At 36.9% G+C, this 17,917-nt stretch overlaps 1 protein-coding gene across 2 annotated transcripts in view; it reads right to left on the reverse strand.

The window, feature by feature from the left end:
- The window catches only part of COL9A1 (collagen type IX alpha 1 chain), a 72,327-nt gene that overhangs the window by 29,040 nt on the left and 25,370 nt on the right, over positions 1–17,917 (reverse strand). For both annotated transcript variants that reach the window (XM_075087054.1, XM_075087055.1), the window contains 16 exons: positions 15,284–15,307; positions 14,917–14,970; positions 13,173–13,226; positions 11,440–11,472; positions 11,295–11,351; positions 10,532–10,585; positions 9,223–9,276; positions 7,380–7,433; positions 5,945–5,998; positions 5,182–5,235; positions 4,951–5,004; positions 4,801–4,854; positions 4,522–4,575; positions 3,360–3,404; positions 2,521–2,574; positions 2,360–2,413 (listed from right to left, as the gene is read on the reverse strand). In XM_075087054.1, the coding sequence (XP_074943155.1) occupies positions 2,360–2,413; positions 2,521–2,574; positions 3,360–3,404; positions 4,522–4,575; positions 4,801–4,854; positions 4,951–5,004; positions 5,182–5,235; positions 5,945–5,998; positions 7,380–7,433; positions 9,223–9,276; positions 10,532–10,585; positions 11,295–11,351; positions 11,440–11,472; positions 13,173–13,226; positions 14,917–14,970; positions 15,284–15,307 (807 nt within the window). The remainder of the gene's footprint in view (positions 1–2,359; positions 2,414–2,520; positions 2,575–3,359; positions 3,405–4,521; positions 4,576–4,800; positions 4,855–4,950; positions 5,005–5,181; positions 5,236–5,944; positions 5,999–7,379; positions 7,434–9,222; positions 9,277–10,531; positions 10,586–11,294; positions 11,352–11,439; positions 11,473–13,172; positions 13,227–14,916; positions 14,971–15,283; positions 15,308–17,917) is intronic.

The following is a 17,917-nucleotide window of genomic DNA, read 5'->3' on the forward strand; positions in this document are numbered from 1 at the left end:
AGCCATTCCAGTCATATGCTGCCTGTAGCCTTGAGCAGAAGGAAGATAAACATAGTTATTATTCCAGGCTTTTTATAGCTTTAAAGGAACTACAGATGAGAAGTACGTTACTGTTTAATGTTCTACATGCAAACTTACTGTATTATCAATAATTTACTTCCTTTCTCCATTTTGTACTGACCAAAAGCTTTTTCGTCCTATGCTTTTGTTCTAATGTTCACATGTTTTCCAAAATGAGTGCACTTTGTAAAGACAAAGAAAATAAAGGCAAGATATCCAGATGTCTTGCTGGTCTCTAGATTGATAAACAGAAAAATCATTGTATTTAATCTGCATTAAGTATTTCCGTCCAGCTACAAGGTTACTAATAATTAACCTTGCGCGTCAACTCCTGTTCTACGGACTGCTGATTTTGTAAATTCATGTTCACATTGAAAGGATTAAAAGCATAGTTTAGCAGATTACAATGCATTATCAGAATAGGCAATTACTTTGGTCTGATTCAATTATAATTCATACTCCTATTACAAGTACACAAAGAAACTGAAGAAGAACAGGGCTAAAACGTTTTTCTGGTGCAACCAACACTTTTAAACACAAACACAAAAATAAATGTTTGCAAGCTGGGTATACGGGAGGCTGAAGATACCTGTACTCCATCCTTGTAAGTATATGCTGATATAATGCCCTTTTTATATCATTCATAGGCAGCTGTGGACACAGCACTCAAAAGATTCAGTCTAAAATAAATGTGATCTCGTGAATTAATGCACCTAGCACATGATAATGCAAACAACAGAAGAAAACGAAATTCGGTACTCGGCTGACTGCTGCTGTATGTTTGAGTTAATTCAGAGATATTCCTGAACCATGAAATACCCTTACAAATATATCCCTACCAGTAACTCTCTAAGCCCTGTATGAGGATAACCGTACAACTGCATGAGTAAAACTCTTACGTCACTGTATGATAGCAGAAGCTCAGAAAATTCCAGGGAAGTATCACTAGGGTATCAGTGGCAAAAGAGAAGCTTGCAAAAGCAATTGGTTACAGAGCCTGAAGACTTGTCAGTGTGGTCAGACTGAAGTTTGGTATATCAAATTTTTTCTTCAAATCACTGACCCTCTCATCCTTCACAGAATGGTTAACAGCAAAGGGAAATTAAATCAGCTTTATGTAACTTCAATCCATGCCAGGTCCACTCTAGAGGGAATGAGAAATCTGTACCCAGCAGACTCCCTAGTACCCCAAGCATGCCGAGGAACAGTTGTCCTTCGTCTTCAACACTGAGCCTTAGCAAATGCCGCCAGTTCACTTTCCTTAGCACATTTATTTCCTGCAGCAAGCTATCTGCCCAGCAACAATTTCTCCAATCTTCGGAATCTTTCTAGTGTTAAGGAAAATCTCCAGTGAAAGAAACTACATCATCAGTGTTCCCAAGTAAATGCTATACTTCACACATGACCACAGCTACATTCATAATACCAACCAGAGAGGGCCAAGGCACAGGCCCGAGCAGCATCCCAGCACCCATGATAAATGGTTAGCATGCTTTTGTCTCAGGCAAATTGGACTTTCCTAGAAAATGCCCAAGAACAGTTTTGGGAACACAGGCAAGAGACTGTTCCCAATATGCAGCTTGACTGTACCCAGCCTGCTTTAGACATGAAGGGGTATTAAGGGAGTTCAGCAGTATGAAGACAAACCACACCATGTCAGTTGACCAAGGGGGCTGAGGACAGTCTCTAGCCATCTTCTTTACTAGGTAGGAAAGACAGCTACCTTTCCTTCATATCTTGCCTCACTGTTCACATTACATTCATTAGAAACAGCTCCTAGCCAAAAAAAATTCATGTCCTGAATACTGAATCCAAAGTTCAAAACCTTGTAATATACAGCACAAGCTTCTTTAAGAGGCTGAAACAGTTAAAGAAAAGAGCAAGTTATATACTGACAGCTAGTGAATTTAAGCTTTTCGACACCATTTGTGGGAGTTGACTGTTGCAGTGGAAGAACAGGAGGTTAGTTCCAGCTTTTTGTCACAAATCACCCTCATTCCCTCTCTTTTGGACTTTTACTCAGCATATTTAAAAACAAAGACCAGAAGAATATAAACAAAGGTTTAAAATGTAATTTATCACCAATGCCAGGAACAGTCATAGAACATGTGCTTCTGGGTTCCTCTGTGGTGATGCACATCCACCTGATACAAAAGGGGGTTAAAGAACACCTAGTATTTACCTTAAAAATTAGCACTTGTGTTGAATAATATTTTTACCTCATGGTTAGCTTCAGCAACCATAACTTGAGACACTGCAATATTACATATGCTCAATTAGAGATTTATTCCATACTTACTGGTGGTCCCCGGGGTCCTGTTGGACCTGCTTCTCCCTCTGGCCCCTGTTCACCCTGTTTTGGGGATATGAAGAATGCAACGAATTTTAAAAGTGATTTTTTTACACAATGCAAAACCTTTCATTTTTTCTAGATCTTTCAAATAAGATGAATGATCTTACCTGTTTACCAGAATTTCCCAACAAACCTGGCACCCCAGGGGGACCTCTATTACCCTGTTGGACAAAAGATGAAAAATATTAGCCAAACCAATGGTTTACTGTTCCATTTTAAAATAAAAATGAATACAGGCTGATTTTTTTTAGATGTTATTGATTTCCTTAATTTTTAACTTCCACCTTTATTTTGTTTTTCATTTAAATTTCACCTAAGTCTTCTATCTAACTTTTCAAAAGTCAGATTTCAGTTCTTTTGTTGTTTATGTACTGACAAATCCCAAACAGACTTGATCTCTGCTCCCAGATCATAGAAGAACAATATTATTCCATGTAATTTCAGAAGAAATTCACATCTCAGTCTAGTTTTCTCTTTCAGTTACTTAAAACTAAACTCAAACATTATCGTCTGAAACATTCCATAATGTCAATCATACAATAATTTTTTAAACTTAATTGGAATTGATGCTGCAACTTGGTGATACATAATTAGAGATTACAATCTCTGTGATTCAATCAATTTAGGACAGCTATAAATATTCTTATTACGAGGTCCCTCATTTCAAACTGTAGTGAGGTACTCATGTCACATGCCTCCTCTATCAATGACTTCCACAAATTTAAAAGGATATGGCCTTCTTAGGTATTATCCAATGTCTGGAATCATGAAAACCACATAATGTAGATAAAAAAAAAAATCATGAAAAAGCACAGCACTAGAGTTGATAAAAGAATATATTTAATTATTTCAGCCAAAGGCTTGTCTCTTACCCCAGTGGAAAGTTAATACAATTTCTCTGAATACTTCAGAACTTATAGTAAAGTCAATACTCAGGATAATTTACCTTTGGACCAGGAATGCCTTTCACACCTGGAGAGCCTGGCAAACCCTGAAAGAAATAACATTTACAGTGTTTATTTGATGTTAAGGGGATTGGAATGGTGTTAAAAAACATGTTTCTCATGTTAAAGTATTTTTAGTCCTTTTACTAGATATTGAAGCACTTTTATACAATAACAGACCAAGCCTGAATTCTTTCTTTTTACAAAGTAACAGATAAGGAGTATTATTCCTACTTCATGAATTGGCAAAAGGAGCGTGGAAAAATGAGGAGCTGTGGCTTTTTCTGGCTTAGACTAGAAATAGATTCTCAGTCCCAGTATTCTGAGACTGGAGGTAGGGAGTTTAGCAGACACTTTCTGTATACTTTTCATCTCCTCACCTCTGTGCAACAGCTCATAGCAAGCATGCTTTTACCAAATTTTATTCCAAGCTTAAAATGTCACTTTGTATTACAAATTTACTTCCAGTTCTGTTTCAATACAGCTCCTTCACTATATCCTCACGGCAACTACTCCTACAGCATCGTGTTTCAAAGAAGTTTCTATTTAGCTTTTGAAAATTGGCACAGTTTTCAAACTCATTCAAACTCACTTAATGTGCAAGGATTACCTTCTAAAAAAGTCCATAAAGCACTACTGATTCCCTATAACTCCACCACAGGGGATACACTAGCAAACTCCCCCCACCCCCGCAGAAAGAAGTTTGAGCGTGATGCATTCCAGATGTTCTGAGCCAGCAGAATATCAAAAGGAGACGATTGTTCATCTAAGGTATGTTAGACTAGCAGGTCGGCTCTTCCAGCTGACCCTGGAAATAGTTTTGGCCCTCGTCAATACAGTGAGACCAGCTCTAATTGTGGGGTCACACCACAAATATCCACAGGGTCTCAGATATGAGAAACCCCAAAAGAACTGCATACTGGCCACAAACATTTTGTATGACCAAGTTCCTCACTACGGTACCATGAGGAGGTTTAAGCTCTTACGCAGAAGTTTTGGATACAAATAGCAGAATTTCCCCTTGCATTACACATACTATTCCTGGGCCTTTTGCTTAGGTTTTCTCTTAAATTACTCCAACACCACAGTCAAACTAACCTTTATGTGGCCTTTCTGTGGTTTGAACTGAGCCTAACTCTCAAAGGTAAAATACCAGATACTTACTGGCAGTCCCTGAAGCCCTGCATCGCCTGGAGCTCCAGGCTTTCCTGGTTCACCCTGAAAAACATTTTAAGCTGTAATTTATGCAAAACAAACAAAAGGCAAAATTTTATTTCTGGAACACAGAGCTGTAGTACTTTTGGATCTGTAGGATAGGAAGGTTCCTTCAATTACCCTGATAATGTGCATAAATCCATGGGCAGCAGCACAATAAAAAGCGACAAATGAGTGAACAAGTCTAGAGCACTACCAAAGCTCAGACATATGCCAGCTGTGCCTTACTTTTGCTCCAGGCATTCCAGGGATCCCTTCACGGCCATCAACTCCTGGTAAACCCTTGAAAGAAAAAAAAAATATTATTGGAAAGATTTTGCTCAAGCACTCTACAAATTAGCACAACATGAAGCAAATAAAGAAATGAACTATACATACAGGCTCTCCTTTAGGCCCAGGGAGACCATTTATTCCTCTTGTACCTTGAGGGCCCTAAGAATAATAATAAATATAAAAAATAAACACATTGAAATGACAGATATAAAGAATGTCAACACATATTCATTCAGATATACGCTACTTCAAGAATACCAATTATGCTGTATGCTTATATGCTGTAAGTTAGCAATGTTTGCAAGTCAACATAAGCTGAAATTAGTCTGTGCTCACCCTCTCTCCCTTCGGACCTGCCTCTCCCAGTGGACCTCTCTGTCCCTGATCCCCCTAAAAGAAAAAAAATATTTTTGCAATAAAAATAGAATAAATTTACTTGTATTCTTGTATTATTAGCTAAAACCTCCAGTAAATCAACAACAGTACAATTCACACTTGGTTAAAGCAGACATCTAAACTCATACTATATTTAAAAATGCAGTTTCTTAAAACAGCAGCTGACAGTTATATTTTAAAAAACACAGCTCAAACCAGCCCCTACGAATCCAGGAGCATCTAAGGAAAGGACATTGCACTCACTTTGTCAACCCATACAGTTACTGGCTATTTGGCTATTCCAAGGATAAACCCCGGGGGGGGTGGGGGGGGTGGGGGGAGTGGGGCAGAGAGTGGGGAAGAATTTTAAAAAAGAAAAAAAAGGCACAAATTGTCCTGTACAGGTTTTGTTCTAATGAATGAATATTTTCCAGTTTAAAACCTGAAAAAAATCCAAGCCGCCATAATCCACAGTAGCACTCAGGATGAAGAGGTAACAATAACATACTCGGAAGCTAAAGTGTGTTCATCTACCCCATAATTCCTTGGGGACAGTAAGAGATTCTGGACTTGTCATCACTGTCATATCATTTATTCATCTGTGGGGAATCAATGGAATTGGATTAATCAGAGGCTTTTCTGATTCACAGCCACAAAGTTTCAGGACTTTGCATCTAACTGGGTAGACCCTGGGAAATGTTTGGCTGACGCACACTCTACTTACAGGTGCACCAGGAAGACCTTGGGGACCAGGCTCACCATCAAGTCCACGAGCTCCCTACAAAACAAGGAGGTAACACAAGACATTCAAATGAATTGCTGAAACACTAACAACTTACGCTCCCTCCTGGTTTGCTGGAAGGTGCAACTTCTTTACAGCTGAGGTTTTTTTATAGCTCTGACTATAAAAGAAAAAAAAAACACATCGAAGAATTTTGGCAAATTTTTTTTTATCTATCTTGGTTTTTTGTGGAGTTATAAAAGCCAATATTTTTAACTATGGAAAAACATTCAAAAAATGACATTCAGTTCATTCTCCAAAAAATCACACTGGACAATGAGGAGGTAGTCCTTTTCATACTACTTGAGAAAATGTCTGTGTTGTCCTTAATAATATTATATCCTTCACCACATAATAGAATAGCACCAAAACATGAATAGAAATCATCAAGTGCAGCACAGCTATTTTTATCACATATGTTTCAAGGAAATAATGCAATTGCTACTCTGAAAGTAATTTTAAATGGAGACAAAAAAAGGTTTAAAAAAGATTTACAGAAAATGAGAAACTCCTTTGTCAAGCAGATATAAATATTTCAAATAGACAAAACAACACAAAAAATGTAGGCAAATAACTATGAAGAATTAGAAGATATAAAGAAGGCCAGAAAAGCAAAGTAGGCTTCACAACTGTGTTAGTATCTTCTCATGAGAAGATTCACAATCAGGACAAATTTTATGCTGTTTCTGAGCATAGATGATCACAGAATAAGGCTTCCGTGATTTCGTTTCTGGAGAAGGAAACAATGGCATGATTGCTGTATTTTATTCCTTCCAGAAATTTTTACCATATTTAGCCAGATCATAAGAATAGAAATGAAACAGTCAGTTTTGAAATGACAGTTAAAACCATTTCAATGAACAGCAGGAAAATTACCCAGCAAAGCCAGAGACCATATAAACATGAATCCCACTGGAAGCAACTTAAGACACAAAAGCTGCGAGAGACAGAAAGAATGGCGAAAGAACAAACTCCTAATAAAAAACTCTGACAAAAACTGGGACAGTGGAAGCAAACGATCCAGGAAGACGGAAATCGCAGGAGGGACTACTTAATACATTTTAGCTTTAAATAAAACATGCTATAGTTTATAGCTGCTATAACTTGCTATCTTGCTAACTACATACTTGCACACATGCCAAACTACTATAAATCCAAGGATCAGAGGGAAAGGTATGAAGAGTACATGCACTTCATGAAGCAGAAGGACCAAGCTGCCTTTCTTCATAGCCAGAAGTAGAGTAGCTATGGAAATACAGCTGGTGGAAGAGAGAAAAATGCAGGGGGGAAAAGGAGAAATTTAAATAAGCTTTAAAAACATTCAGTGGTGTATATTTTTTTATCCAGGCATTTTATGGAAAGAAAGGTTAATACTTACTTTGGTACCTTTAGGTCCTGTTATACCATTTATACCTCTGATACCTAGGATGCCCTAAAAATGAAAAGTATATTAAAATTATGGTTAAATCTTTTCATGAGAACTGTCCTAGTTTTCAGACAGAAGACTCAAGAAAGCATGTAGAACTCTTTATGCTTATTTTACTACTTTCTTAGTATAAAAGGAAAAATCCAGCTATTTCTGCATTAGAATATTTAACTTATAAGGTAATTTGATATTTTACTAATTTAGGACTTTTAAAAATAATAACAAAACTATCAGGTTGAATGCTACAACCACAAATACACCTTAAGGACTGAAAAAACCCACTGATTTCTCTTCTTGATTACTGCAGAGTTGAAGCATTCTCCCTGTGCAGCCTGTGTGAGAGGAACTCATGAAGGCCAGATTTGCAAAAGTACTAAGTTGTCTGAAGTGAGCTATAGGACAGATGCAGGGAAAAGGCACCATGTGGCTTTACAGAACTCTAGAGGTAGGCAAAATTGGGCATGCTTTTTGAGAATAAAAGTGCTAAGTTTATACGCCCACCAGACTTGAGAGGCTGGACTGAACAGACATTCTAGTGTAGCAGGTTGCAACATAACTATCATCACTTCCTCTCAAAATAGTCTCATGGGAAATTTGGCTTCAATTTTTAACTCTTCCTGAGAGACTGAAACTACATGGCCTGTCTCCTCTCTGCAGAGAGACCAAACCCTCAGCCATAATGTGTTTATCCTGCAAAAAGAATGTGCTACAACTTTGTTAACAAAACAGCTACAGGCACTTCAAAGCAGCATAGAAAAACCTACTCCTTGACCAGACTCTTGATGGGCAGCCCTTTTACTTTTACTTTTACTGGCCCTTCAGATAGAAGAAGCTGCATCTTACACAAGTACTTTTTCTGCACCAGGGCCCTAGGGATACTTTTTTCAGCATCAAACATAAAAAGGATTCCACCCTTTCCTTTACTTGGTCTCTGGTCTTTCTTTAATCCAAATCTGGAGATTAATGTTGTTTTATGTTTATAGAGAATTCTGTAATTTAGGATTTGGATGTCATGTGCATCAAAGTAAGCTCCTGTATATCATCACACCTTACACCAATGGTATTAAAGAAATAGTTTCACATCCAAGGAAAAAAACAATAAAACCCCACCAGAAAATAAACTATAGAAATTAAACATGTTATGCCTAAAGTCTCTGCCTATTTCTTTTACTTAGAATGACCCCTTTATTCTGTTTCCTGTTGCCTCTTCAGACGTGATAACTATAAGAGCAGCTCCTCACAAGGAAACAAGCTCAGGAGATATGTGCCAGAACAAAAAGTCAGGTGAAGCAAGACAGGAAAATAATTCACAAATCTTAAGTGCGATTGAAGGTTTCTTTCTTGGCATGGAAAAAGGTGAAAAACTGAAAGGGAAAAAAAAGTCTATTCTTCAGTGGCTGTTACTTCAAGTTTTAGCTAAGCCTTAATTTCACAGTTAAGCATGTTTTAAACATAAACACAGCTTTGAAAGGCTGAAGTCAGAGTAATCAAAATTATGGAAAGGAAGGCCAGGGAAAAAAAGCTATTTGCACAGTCTAAACACAACACAAAATTTAGGACATTAAATAATTTTAAAAATAATCCTCTCTATAGAAATAGTTAGAGCTTTGTGCCACACAATAGTGCAGCTTTTTGGAGGGACTTAAATAATTCTACCTTCCCTCATAGACATTATGGCAGAAGAAAGGGAAAGGTGTGTGGCATGTTTATAATATCTATTTTCTTACAATAAGAAGAAAAAAGTTATGACATAATAAAGCAAATGGGCAACACTGTTTAAGAGGAAATACTTTACTGGAGGGCCTTGAGCTCCCACTTCACCACTGGGTCCTTGGTCCCCTTCTTCACCCTGGGAAAGCAAAAGGAAAACATCTATAGCTGATCCATACCATGCATATTACTCCCTCATTGTAGCAGGTACGTTTACTACTGTTGTTTTCTGTCACCATGTCCTGCTTGAAGGAAATCCAAATGAAGTCATACTACTTCCTCAGAACATAGACAGGGATTCATTTAGGTTCACATTCCATTCAACTATTAGTCAAAAGGGTAATTTCAAAACCACCTCAGTATAAAGAATAACAATAATACTTTACTCCTAATCTGTCTGTCATTCCTTTTATTCTTGATGTTAACCTCTTTTAGTTTTTATAGTTTTTTTAGATTAAAAGCATAATGAAGGTATACCCATATATGTGAATGGACTGGATATGCTACTAGCTCTGCATCACAATATCGCACTGCGCTTCAGAATTTTTTGAAAACCAAAATGGTAAAATGCCTTATCTGGTCAAATCCCAATTTGATTAGATGACAACCTCTCTCATACAATGACAGTGCACACTAGTGGAATGACAATATTTACTCCCAGTTTAATTTGCACACAGGGATTTTGGAGCATAAGACAACAGGAAAAAATAAGGGAGCTATTTCTAGTATGGCAATATTCTTTTCAATATGCTTAGGAATAGAGGGCAGGGAGTGGTGGGGTTTTTTAAATAAAACAGAACATTTTTCTTGGATTTTTTTTCTCCCAACATTGAAGCACAGACGAAGGTAGTACAAAACTTCTCAACTTTTCTTACAAATATCTTAATGTTAAACAAGGTTAACTCAAATAAAATACCTTAAAAGAGTACACATTTCAGTCTCCAAGCTGAATTGGACTTGGCATCTTTACTGCAGTTATAATCTTTCTTTGCCTATGAACTTGTACTGTGTCCTTTCTCTCTCAAATGCATTACCCTCTCATTCTTCCTGTCCCTGTTACTACACAGCTGTGCCACAGAAAAATTTACCTGGTAATTCCACAGAATACCTCTGCATTTAAATGTTTGGAAGTTTTCCAATTAATAAATTTTACTTCAGTTTTTTCCTTGAAAATTAAATTGCATGTTGAAAATAAAAAGCAGAGGAGTACAGCAGCACTGACTTCTGCATCATAATAAACACAGAGTACAGGTGAATGAAGTATGGAGATGTGCCTTTAGTTACTCTGGCATATGTAGCATGTCTTCATGCATGTGTTTGAAAACAAGGCTAAACTACTATTACCTCGCTAACAACAGCAGGTGTTCCTTTTTATTTTTTGCTCTTTTTTTTACCTTATAACCTTGTCTTCCTGGTTCTCCAGACTCTCCTTTTGAACCTTTCTGTCCCTAAAATAAATGTAAAAACCAAACAAAATAATTAGAGCTTATTAAAAAATAAGATACAGTGTTTTGCAAAACAGACAGACTCCTCAGAACTATCTTGCTGTTCCCTCTGCAATTCAAATGCTTCCTCACCTATCCAGTTAACAACACGTATCAAGCACCGTGTTCAAAATGATCTGTTTCTTGATGTAGCAGGGTTGTCAGACAGTTTTCTAGACAGGTCAGTATTTCTTCTTAGGTTAGCCCATAATGATTTCCTCAGGCCAACAGAATTCCCAGAAACCAGCAAAGAATACATTTAAAAATCTTAGATAAAATGAGACTTTAAAAGCATTCATTTCAATTTAGTAGGTTACACATCTCCCATGAGAAGAAAAAGAAATAAAAAAGACAAAGGATTTGAGAGAATATTTAGTTTCAGGAGTCATCAGACTACTGGTCTGCAAAGTAAATAAAGAAATCCTTCAAAGACTCTAATCCTTTCAGGACCACGCATAAATTTTACCCTGAAGATTACAACAGCAGTAAGAGATTTCAACAAGATGATGTTATTTTGGCAGTAAGGAATTGAAATAACTCTAAGCATCCACACTGATGCACTGTTTTTTGAAATTAACAGTGAACTGCCCTTCTGTCAAGCCAGCAATTACCCTCCCTAGTGCTCCGAGACGGTATCTCTATAAGGAATGCTTGAACAAACAGATTCTTTTACCTTCATTCCCATTAAGCCAGCATGTCCTGGGCGGCCAGGTGGACAAGCATTGGGACACTGGAAAAGCATCCACATGGTTAGTACCACATAGGTGGAATACGGTTGTTGGAAATTATTTTCAAAAAAACATGGACAACTATCTTACCAATGGATCCCCATCTTGCAGGCCAATTGTTCCCTAAATCAAATGAAATTAAATCAGTCAGTAAAAGAGAAATAACCAGACTAGACGCATTAGACAATATAGTCATTAGACAAACAGGAAATACTACTATCTAAAGCTGGAATCAGAACTATAATCAACCAAAGGTTCTCCAACATGAGAACATCTAAACTGTAGAATTTCATTGTAGGATTGCAGGTACCTGCAATATCCTGTCCTCTAACTTAGATCAACTTTTCTGAAAAATAAAGTATTTCTTTTGGTTTTTAAGCTACATAAACCATATTTTCTATTAAATATAGAGCACATATTTGAAACCCCATGAATTTCCAACAGAACCCAAGACAATTTCTGTAATAAGGACAACTTTTACTTTTCCAACTTACTACCGTTCAAGATTCAGATCTTTACAGAGAAAATAATCTTCTCACAATGCAAGTATTGGTAGACGAGCCAGATGTCTGGCAGTTAGTGGAACTGCAATAAACTAGAGATGAGTGTACAACGAGATGGACTCAGTGGGGGAAAGGTAATTCCTCATATTAAATCAAATACTTGGTGGAAGCTAACGGGAGGCTTATGAGGCACAACAGGGAGAAATATGATTTCACAGCAGCAGCTGGACTCTTTAAAGGCCAGTGGGAGGGAGCACACTGTTTCAGAGAAGCACATGGGGTTTTAAGGAATGAGCTGCTCTCCTTTTATACAGAAGGATTTTAAAAAAGCTCAGGGTATGTTTGGGTCCATAATATCATCAACTAGAAGTGGGATTGTGGCACTTCAGAAATTTAAAAAGGACAAAACTGCCCAGGAATAGAAGCAGCATACACCATTTTTGAGAATTCATTTTTAATTGTTTACTAAATACTCTTTTCACTTTATCATTCACACTTTTTACAATGCCTCTGTCAACTCTCTGGCAACTTCAATGAAAACAAAATACACAGCACAAATAAAGCATACAGATTGAGGGTCTGTCCAGCAGAGGTACAGCTTTTAAAAAGACGTTAGTAAGACACAAGCACATTTCCCAGTGATTTGCATTTCACAGCACCCAGCCTCCAACGTCTCTGCCAGACACTCAGTTTTATCTCACTGGGCAGGTAAATAGCCACAAGACAAAGGCATAACACACATTCCCCCTCCCAAGAGGCTCAAAGAAGATAACCATTCACTTATAGAGGCAAAGCACCACTGCAAAGCTTTCTTACATCCTTTGCAAGTAGCAGGCCTGGTTGCAACAAAGGCTTTAGAAATTAACCCACCTGGGAGCATATATGTCTGGCTCATAAGCCAAACATTAAATTTTTCTCCTCCTAACAGAAGAAAGTCTATCTCTGCTGAATTACTACTAGTGAGGCTTAACAAAGACTACGTTTACAGTACTACTTGAATGAACAAGGAAGTTTAAACCCTGTAAAAGTTACAGTTTAAGACCATTTGCATAAATGGGAAAACATCATGACAGAAGTTGCACAGTTTGCATTTCAAAGTAACTTTGATAACCATAAAGACTAGCAACTTGCTTTCTAAATGAAAGATCAAATGTTAATATTATTAAATGAGGCTTTGACCACAAGCCTCTAGACATTGTGAATTAATATAGCTTGATGAAATCCTAAGGTTGGTATTCAGCTGTAGGACTTGAGAAGTTTTGTTCAAGCAGCAACAGTACATAATTCAGACATTAGCACATATTAAAGGCAATCACTTACCCGAGGGCCTGGTGGTCCTGGTGGCCCTGGTGGCCCTCTTTTTCCTGGATCTCCCTAAAAAAGGATAATTTTGTTGATTCATCATAATACTGACAACCAGCGGTTACATATTCATACCACACAACAACAGTGAGAAATGAAGTAGCTGCAGAACGATGGGCTAGGTAACCAATTAAAACCTAAACCCACAACATGGCTCCAATAGTAGAATGGGAAAACCAATTTTTTAGTAGAAAGGGAGCCATGCTGAGGAGTAGGAGTCACAAAAAACAATTCCATTTCAGCAGCTTTAGGAAGCTGAAACATCTGACCACAGGATCATCTATGCACTCCTCTATCTCATAACTGCTAATTAAGTACTGAATTGAAAGAACCCTAGTAACTGGCAAAAATGCCCAAAGCACAGAGAGGAAAAAAAATCCCCTTTTTCAGAGCCCATGATGAATTTACCAAGTTAGAATCTTCTCCTGTTTGTGAAGTTTTGATGTACAATAAAGCCAACACAGAACCTCTGCAAATTATTTTTTCTGAATGCTTTTAATTAAAATCAGTCTAATATTCTGACAGGGACCACCTTTTAATTTAATACTGTCATTTCAATAGTATGGTTGATATGTTATTAAATCATAAATAAAATGAACAAGATGAATATAGAAAAATTATTCACTAATTCTCAAAATGCATGAGCTATAGAGCCATAGGCTTAAAAAACACCAAAAAAGAATATTTCTCTCCCACACAATATGTAATTACATTATGGGACTCATTATCGTAGATGCGTTGTGGAAGTCCATGATAAAAATGGATTCAAAAAGAGAATGACTACAATAATGGAGGATAGGCCAACGTATATAGCTTTTGAAAAAGGCAGCACAGATGCAATTTCTGATTCAGGCAGTCTCTGAACTGCTGACTCCCAGAATGTGGGACAATATGACAGAAAAATGTCATTTTACAAATAGCATGTACACTTCCCTAGGTATCCATTATTGCCCTTTCTACAGCAAGACAGTGAGCTAGGTAGATCATCTTCTGAAACAAACTGGCAGTTTTTAGGGGTTTTTTTTATATTCATTTATATGACAGAGTACAACACATGGGGAGAGGTAAGCATTAAAAAGTAGGCTTCATTAAACAAAATTTTAATGCTATTTCAGATTTCAAGTGAAAAAATAACAACCAGTTTCAGTTTGAATTTCAGTGGTAAAGTATGGAGTCAAAATATGAGTGTGCTGAAACTGAGTGCACAGTTTAGCAGTAAGGTCACTAGATGGAGTCACTCTTAAAATGAGACTAAGAAGAAATACCAAATTGCCCTTTTCACCGATATGCAAATGGAAAACAGAAATAGTATGTGGTCATGTACCATAACACATACATGAGCATTAAAGCTAAAGGTCTGCATGTAATGTTAAGTTTTACATTTCTTGTATTTCTGGCAGGTTTGCTTTTTGATTTTAGCTTTCCTTGAATGAGAAGTGGATTATGGGACGCTATATGAAACACTTAATTCTAATCTAATGGGTGGCCCTGACTTTGTACTATTAATTGTTCCTTATTTCTGATGAGCTTCAAACACAATCTTTCCTCTATTAGTGATCACCGTAGAGGAAAAAAAAGGTGTTTTCAAGTGCTGTTATAACCCAACTAGTGTTTAGATGGCACAGTAATTATTCGTTTTCTCTATAAGTACCTTCCAGCAATTGAATAAACCTACATTTTGAGCAAACATGGTAGTACTTACAGGTGGACCAGCGCGACCTACTTCCCCAGGAAGTCCTGCTGCACCAGCTGGACCCTGTAATAGCCAAGTTAAATAGTATTTTTAGACAATACAATATTTTTACAACAAGCATCCAAGGAGTGGGAACATGTAATTATCTCAAACAGCAAACTATGCCTTCAGACACCAGTATTGTTACCAAATATACCATAAGCCTAAGCAGCCTCAGTAGTAGCTGAAGAAAGCATACATAATAGACATACAACATTAGGATTAAAATAGTTTCTTTTCTGACTTGATTACTTTTTATTACAGTATAACAGCTGTATTGAATATTTAAACAGATTCATTAAACAACATATTTATGAATTTTAAAATTTATACTTACAGGTGGTCCAAGAAGGCCCTTGCCCTGTGAAATATGAAAAAAGGTCATAAGTGGGGAGGGTTCCACACCTAGTCAAGCTGTTTGCCATGATCAGAGTACTTGGGACAAAAACGTACAAATAACCTGATGTTTGATTCTGCAAAATCACTCTGAAAACTTGCCTAACTAATGTTAAATATCATTTTTATTATCAGGTAATCAATACCAGGAGAAAAATTACATAATTTATGAAGTTGCCTTGCAGTAGCATTTACTTACACATATTTACAAACCCATATACTTCAACAGAGAAATGAAGATATCAAAGCCTTTGGTTTTAGCAAATTATCAAGTACCATGATAAACACATCTATGCTATAATCATTTCCTTCCAACAGTGCATTTAAATTTATAATAAAAGAGATTTTTTTTTTTTTGCCAGTGCTTCCCCAAGGTCGAAATCCATTAAACCAGTGCTTTTTGGTAACCAGAAAGAACAGCAAACTGCTCCCGTTTACATTTTCCATCAGTATGGCTCTGAATCATTTTAATGAGAAGTGTCCAAGATACACACACGTTTCTACCTATTTGGACAATACACCTCCTCTAAGAAAACAGTCTTGCATTACTAAAGGAAATGGATAATGTTATGGACAACAGTGTCAATTATGTGTATGAAACACTGGCATACAAAAATCACCATACTTGAATCTTCAAGAGATTTGACATAATAAAGCGCCTGAGCTGAGTGGAGTTTAAAAGCCACAGAATATCATGCCAGGATTGTATCTGCAAGGTTGTCCTTAGAAAACCTGGTATAACAGGGAAAATTTGAAGCATTTATCAGAGTCATTCCATTTTAACCATTTAATGCACAGCAGAAAGTAAACTTTTTCACCTTGCATAACCTGCATAATTCCTTTGCTTAACACTCCCTTGTTGCAATTCTTTTTATTATACATGTCTATATTTGACTATACAAATCAAACTTTCACTGCATCACATCACATGAGCTTGAAGAACAGTGGCAATAAAACTAATTAATGTTGTTGCCAAGGCTTCTGACTTTCTGTTTGCACTGAGCATTTTAACAACTTAAGCAAGGAGGTTTTGTGAGAAATTAAGTTTTTGGATAACCATCCAGAGACTACTTCACTTGCAAAAGGCCACTGACTGAATTCAAAGCAGTGCATGATTACACCTAAATACTCATTTAATCATGTAACCAGCATGCAGACAGTATAAGTGTGCTCACTATGTTTCTCATAAATGAGGTCTCATGGATCAAACCAAAGACCTGCAATGGTTAAACAGCGCCATTACTTCACACTTGTACTAACAGCTTCTCAAAAAGTCTCTGGATCTGAGAATTACAACCATCACACCAGCGCTACCACTCCTACCCTTCTTTTTTTATTTATTAGGTTTCATTACTCCATCTCACTAAAGGTGAGATGACTGGCACTGGCCATTTTGAGAAACTTCCACTAACTGCTTTATTCCTTCAGCAACTTAAACACATTCATCAGAAGGAAAGCCTGTATAAATGGAATTTCCCCAAGAGATTTATTTTGAGCATTAATCTTTCCATATGGATTCAGCATGTGCAAGCTTTTAATGAGCATGGAACCACAAAATCAATCCCCAGGCTTCCTCCTAAAATGTGAGGTCTAAGGATTAACTTTAACCTTAAGAATTACAAGGGTTATGACACAAGGTGACCAAGTATATCCATCTTTTCTTTACCTTTAAATAACTACGAATTCTCATTTCCTCATTATAAATATTTCTGCAGATTCACCTTTAAATATGAGGTCCAGTTGCTTATTAAGCAGAGGCGGAACTCCAAATGCAACCCCTTCCAAGATTCACTGAAGCATTATCACCTTAAGACTGAAAGTCTCAGGACAACAAAAATCACTAAACTTTGAACAATGGCGCAAAATCTCTTCAGGTATATTGCTCTTACAGTCTCAAAACATGATCGCAAAAGACCTGAACCAGGCCAGTGCTGCTCTGAATAGAAACAGCATTCTACTCTGACAAGTTGGTCCAATTTGCTGCTTTCCCATAGTAACATCTCCACTTCTAAGATGCGATTAACCCTCTTTATGGATATTTTATATACCCACTTTTTCAGAAGGCTCTTAAATTATTCTTTCTTACATTAGTCTGTTAATGGTGAGGTAAAATCATGTATATTTTCCTCAAGCCAATTTTTATTTCAATTGACAGGATAAAATACTACAGTATTTTAACCTACTATTTCAGTAATTCGGTTTTAATTCCCCATTTTTTCCTCTCCCATAGTAGTTATTTTCATGTACACTTTTTTCCATATCATCTGAGTAACATATATGACGGAGTTAAGCTATCTCTTCATTCCAGATACACATTTTAAAATGCATTGCAAATGACCCAGAAATTATTTCCCCATCTACTTGACAGCAAAATTGAAAATAAACAAACAAACTCAAACCCCCAACAGAAAAAACATAGGGCTTTCAGTCTACCCAGAAGCTACCTCAGTTCTGCTATTTTCTGTGACTAAATTTAGCTCCTATATTGAGTCTACAGGTTCAGCAGCCATTACAAAAGCATTACATATTTTCTAGATTTTCAGGTAAGAAACAGCATCCATGAAAATTAAATGCA

The sequence above is a fragment of the Phalacrocorax aristotelis genome, chromosome 3, assembly GCF_949628215.1.
Source record: "Phalacrocorax aristotelis chromosome 3, bGulAri2.1, whole genome shotgun sequence".
NCBI classification, from domain to species: Eukaryota; Metazoa; Chordata; class Aves; order Suliformes; family Phalacrocoracidae; genus Phalacrocorax; species Phalacrocorax aristotelis.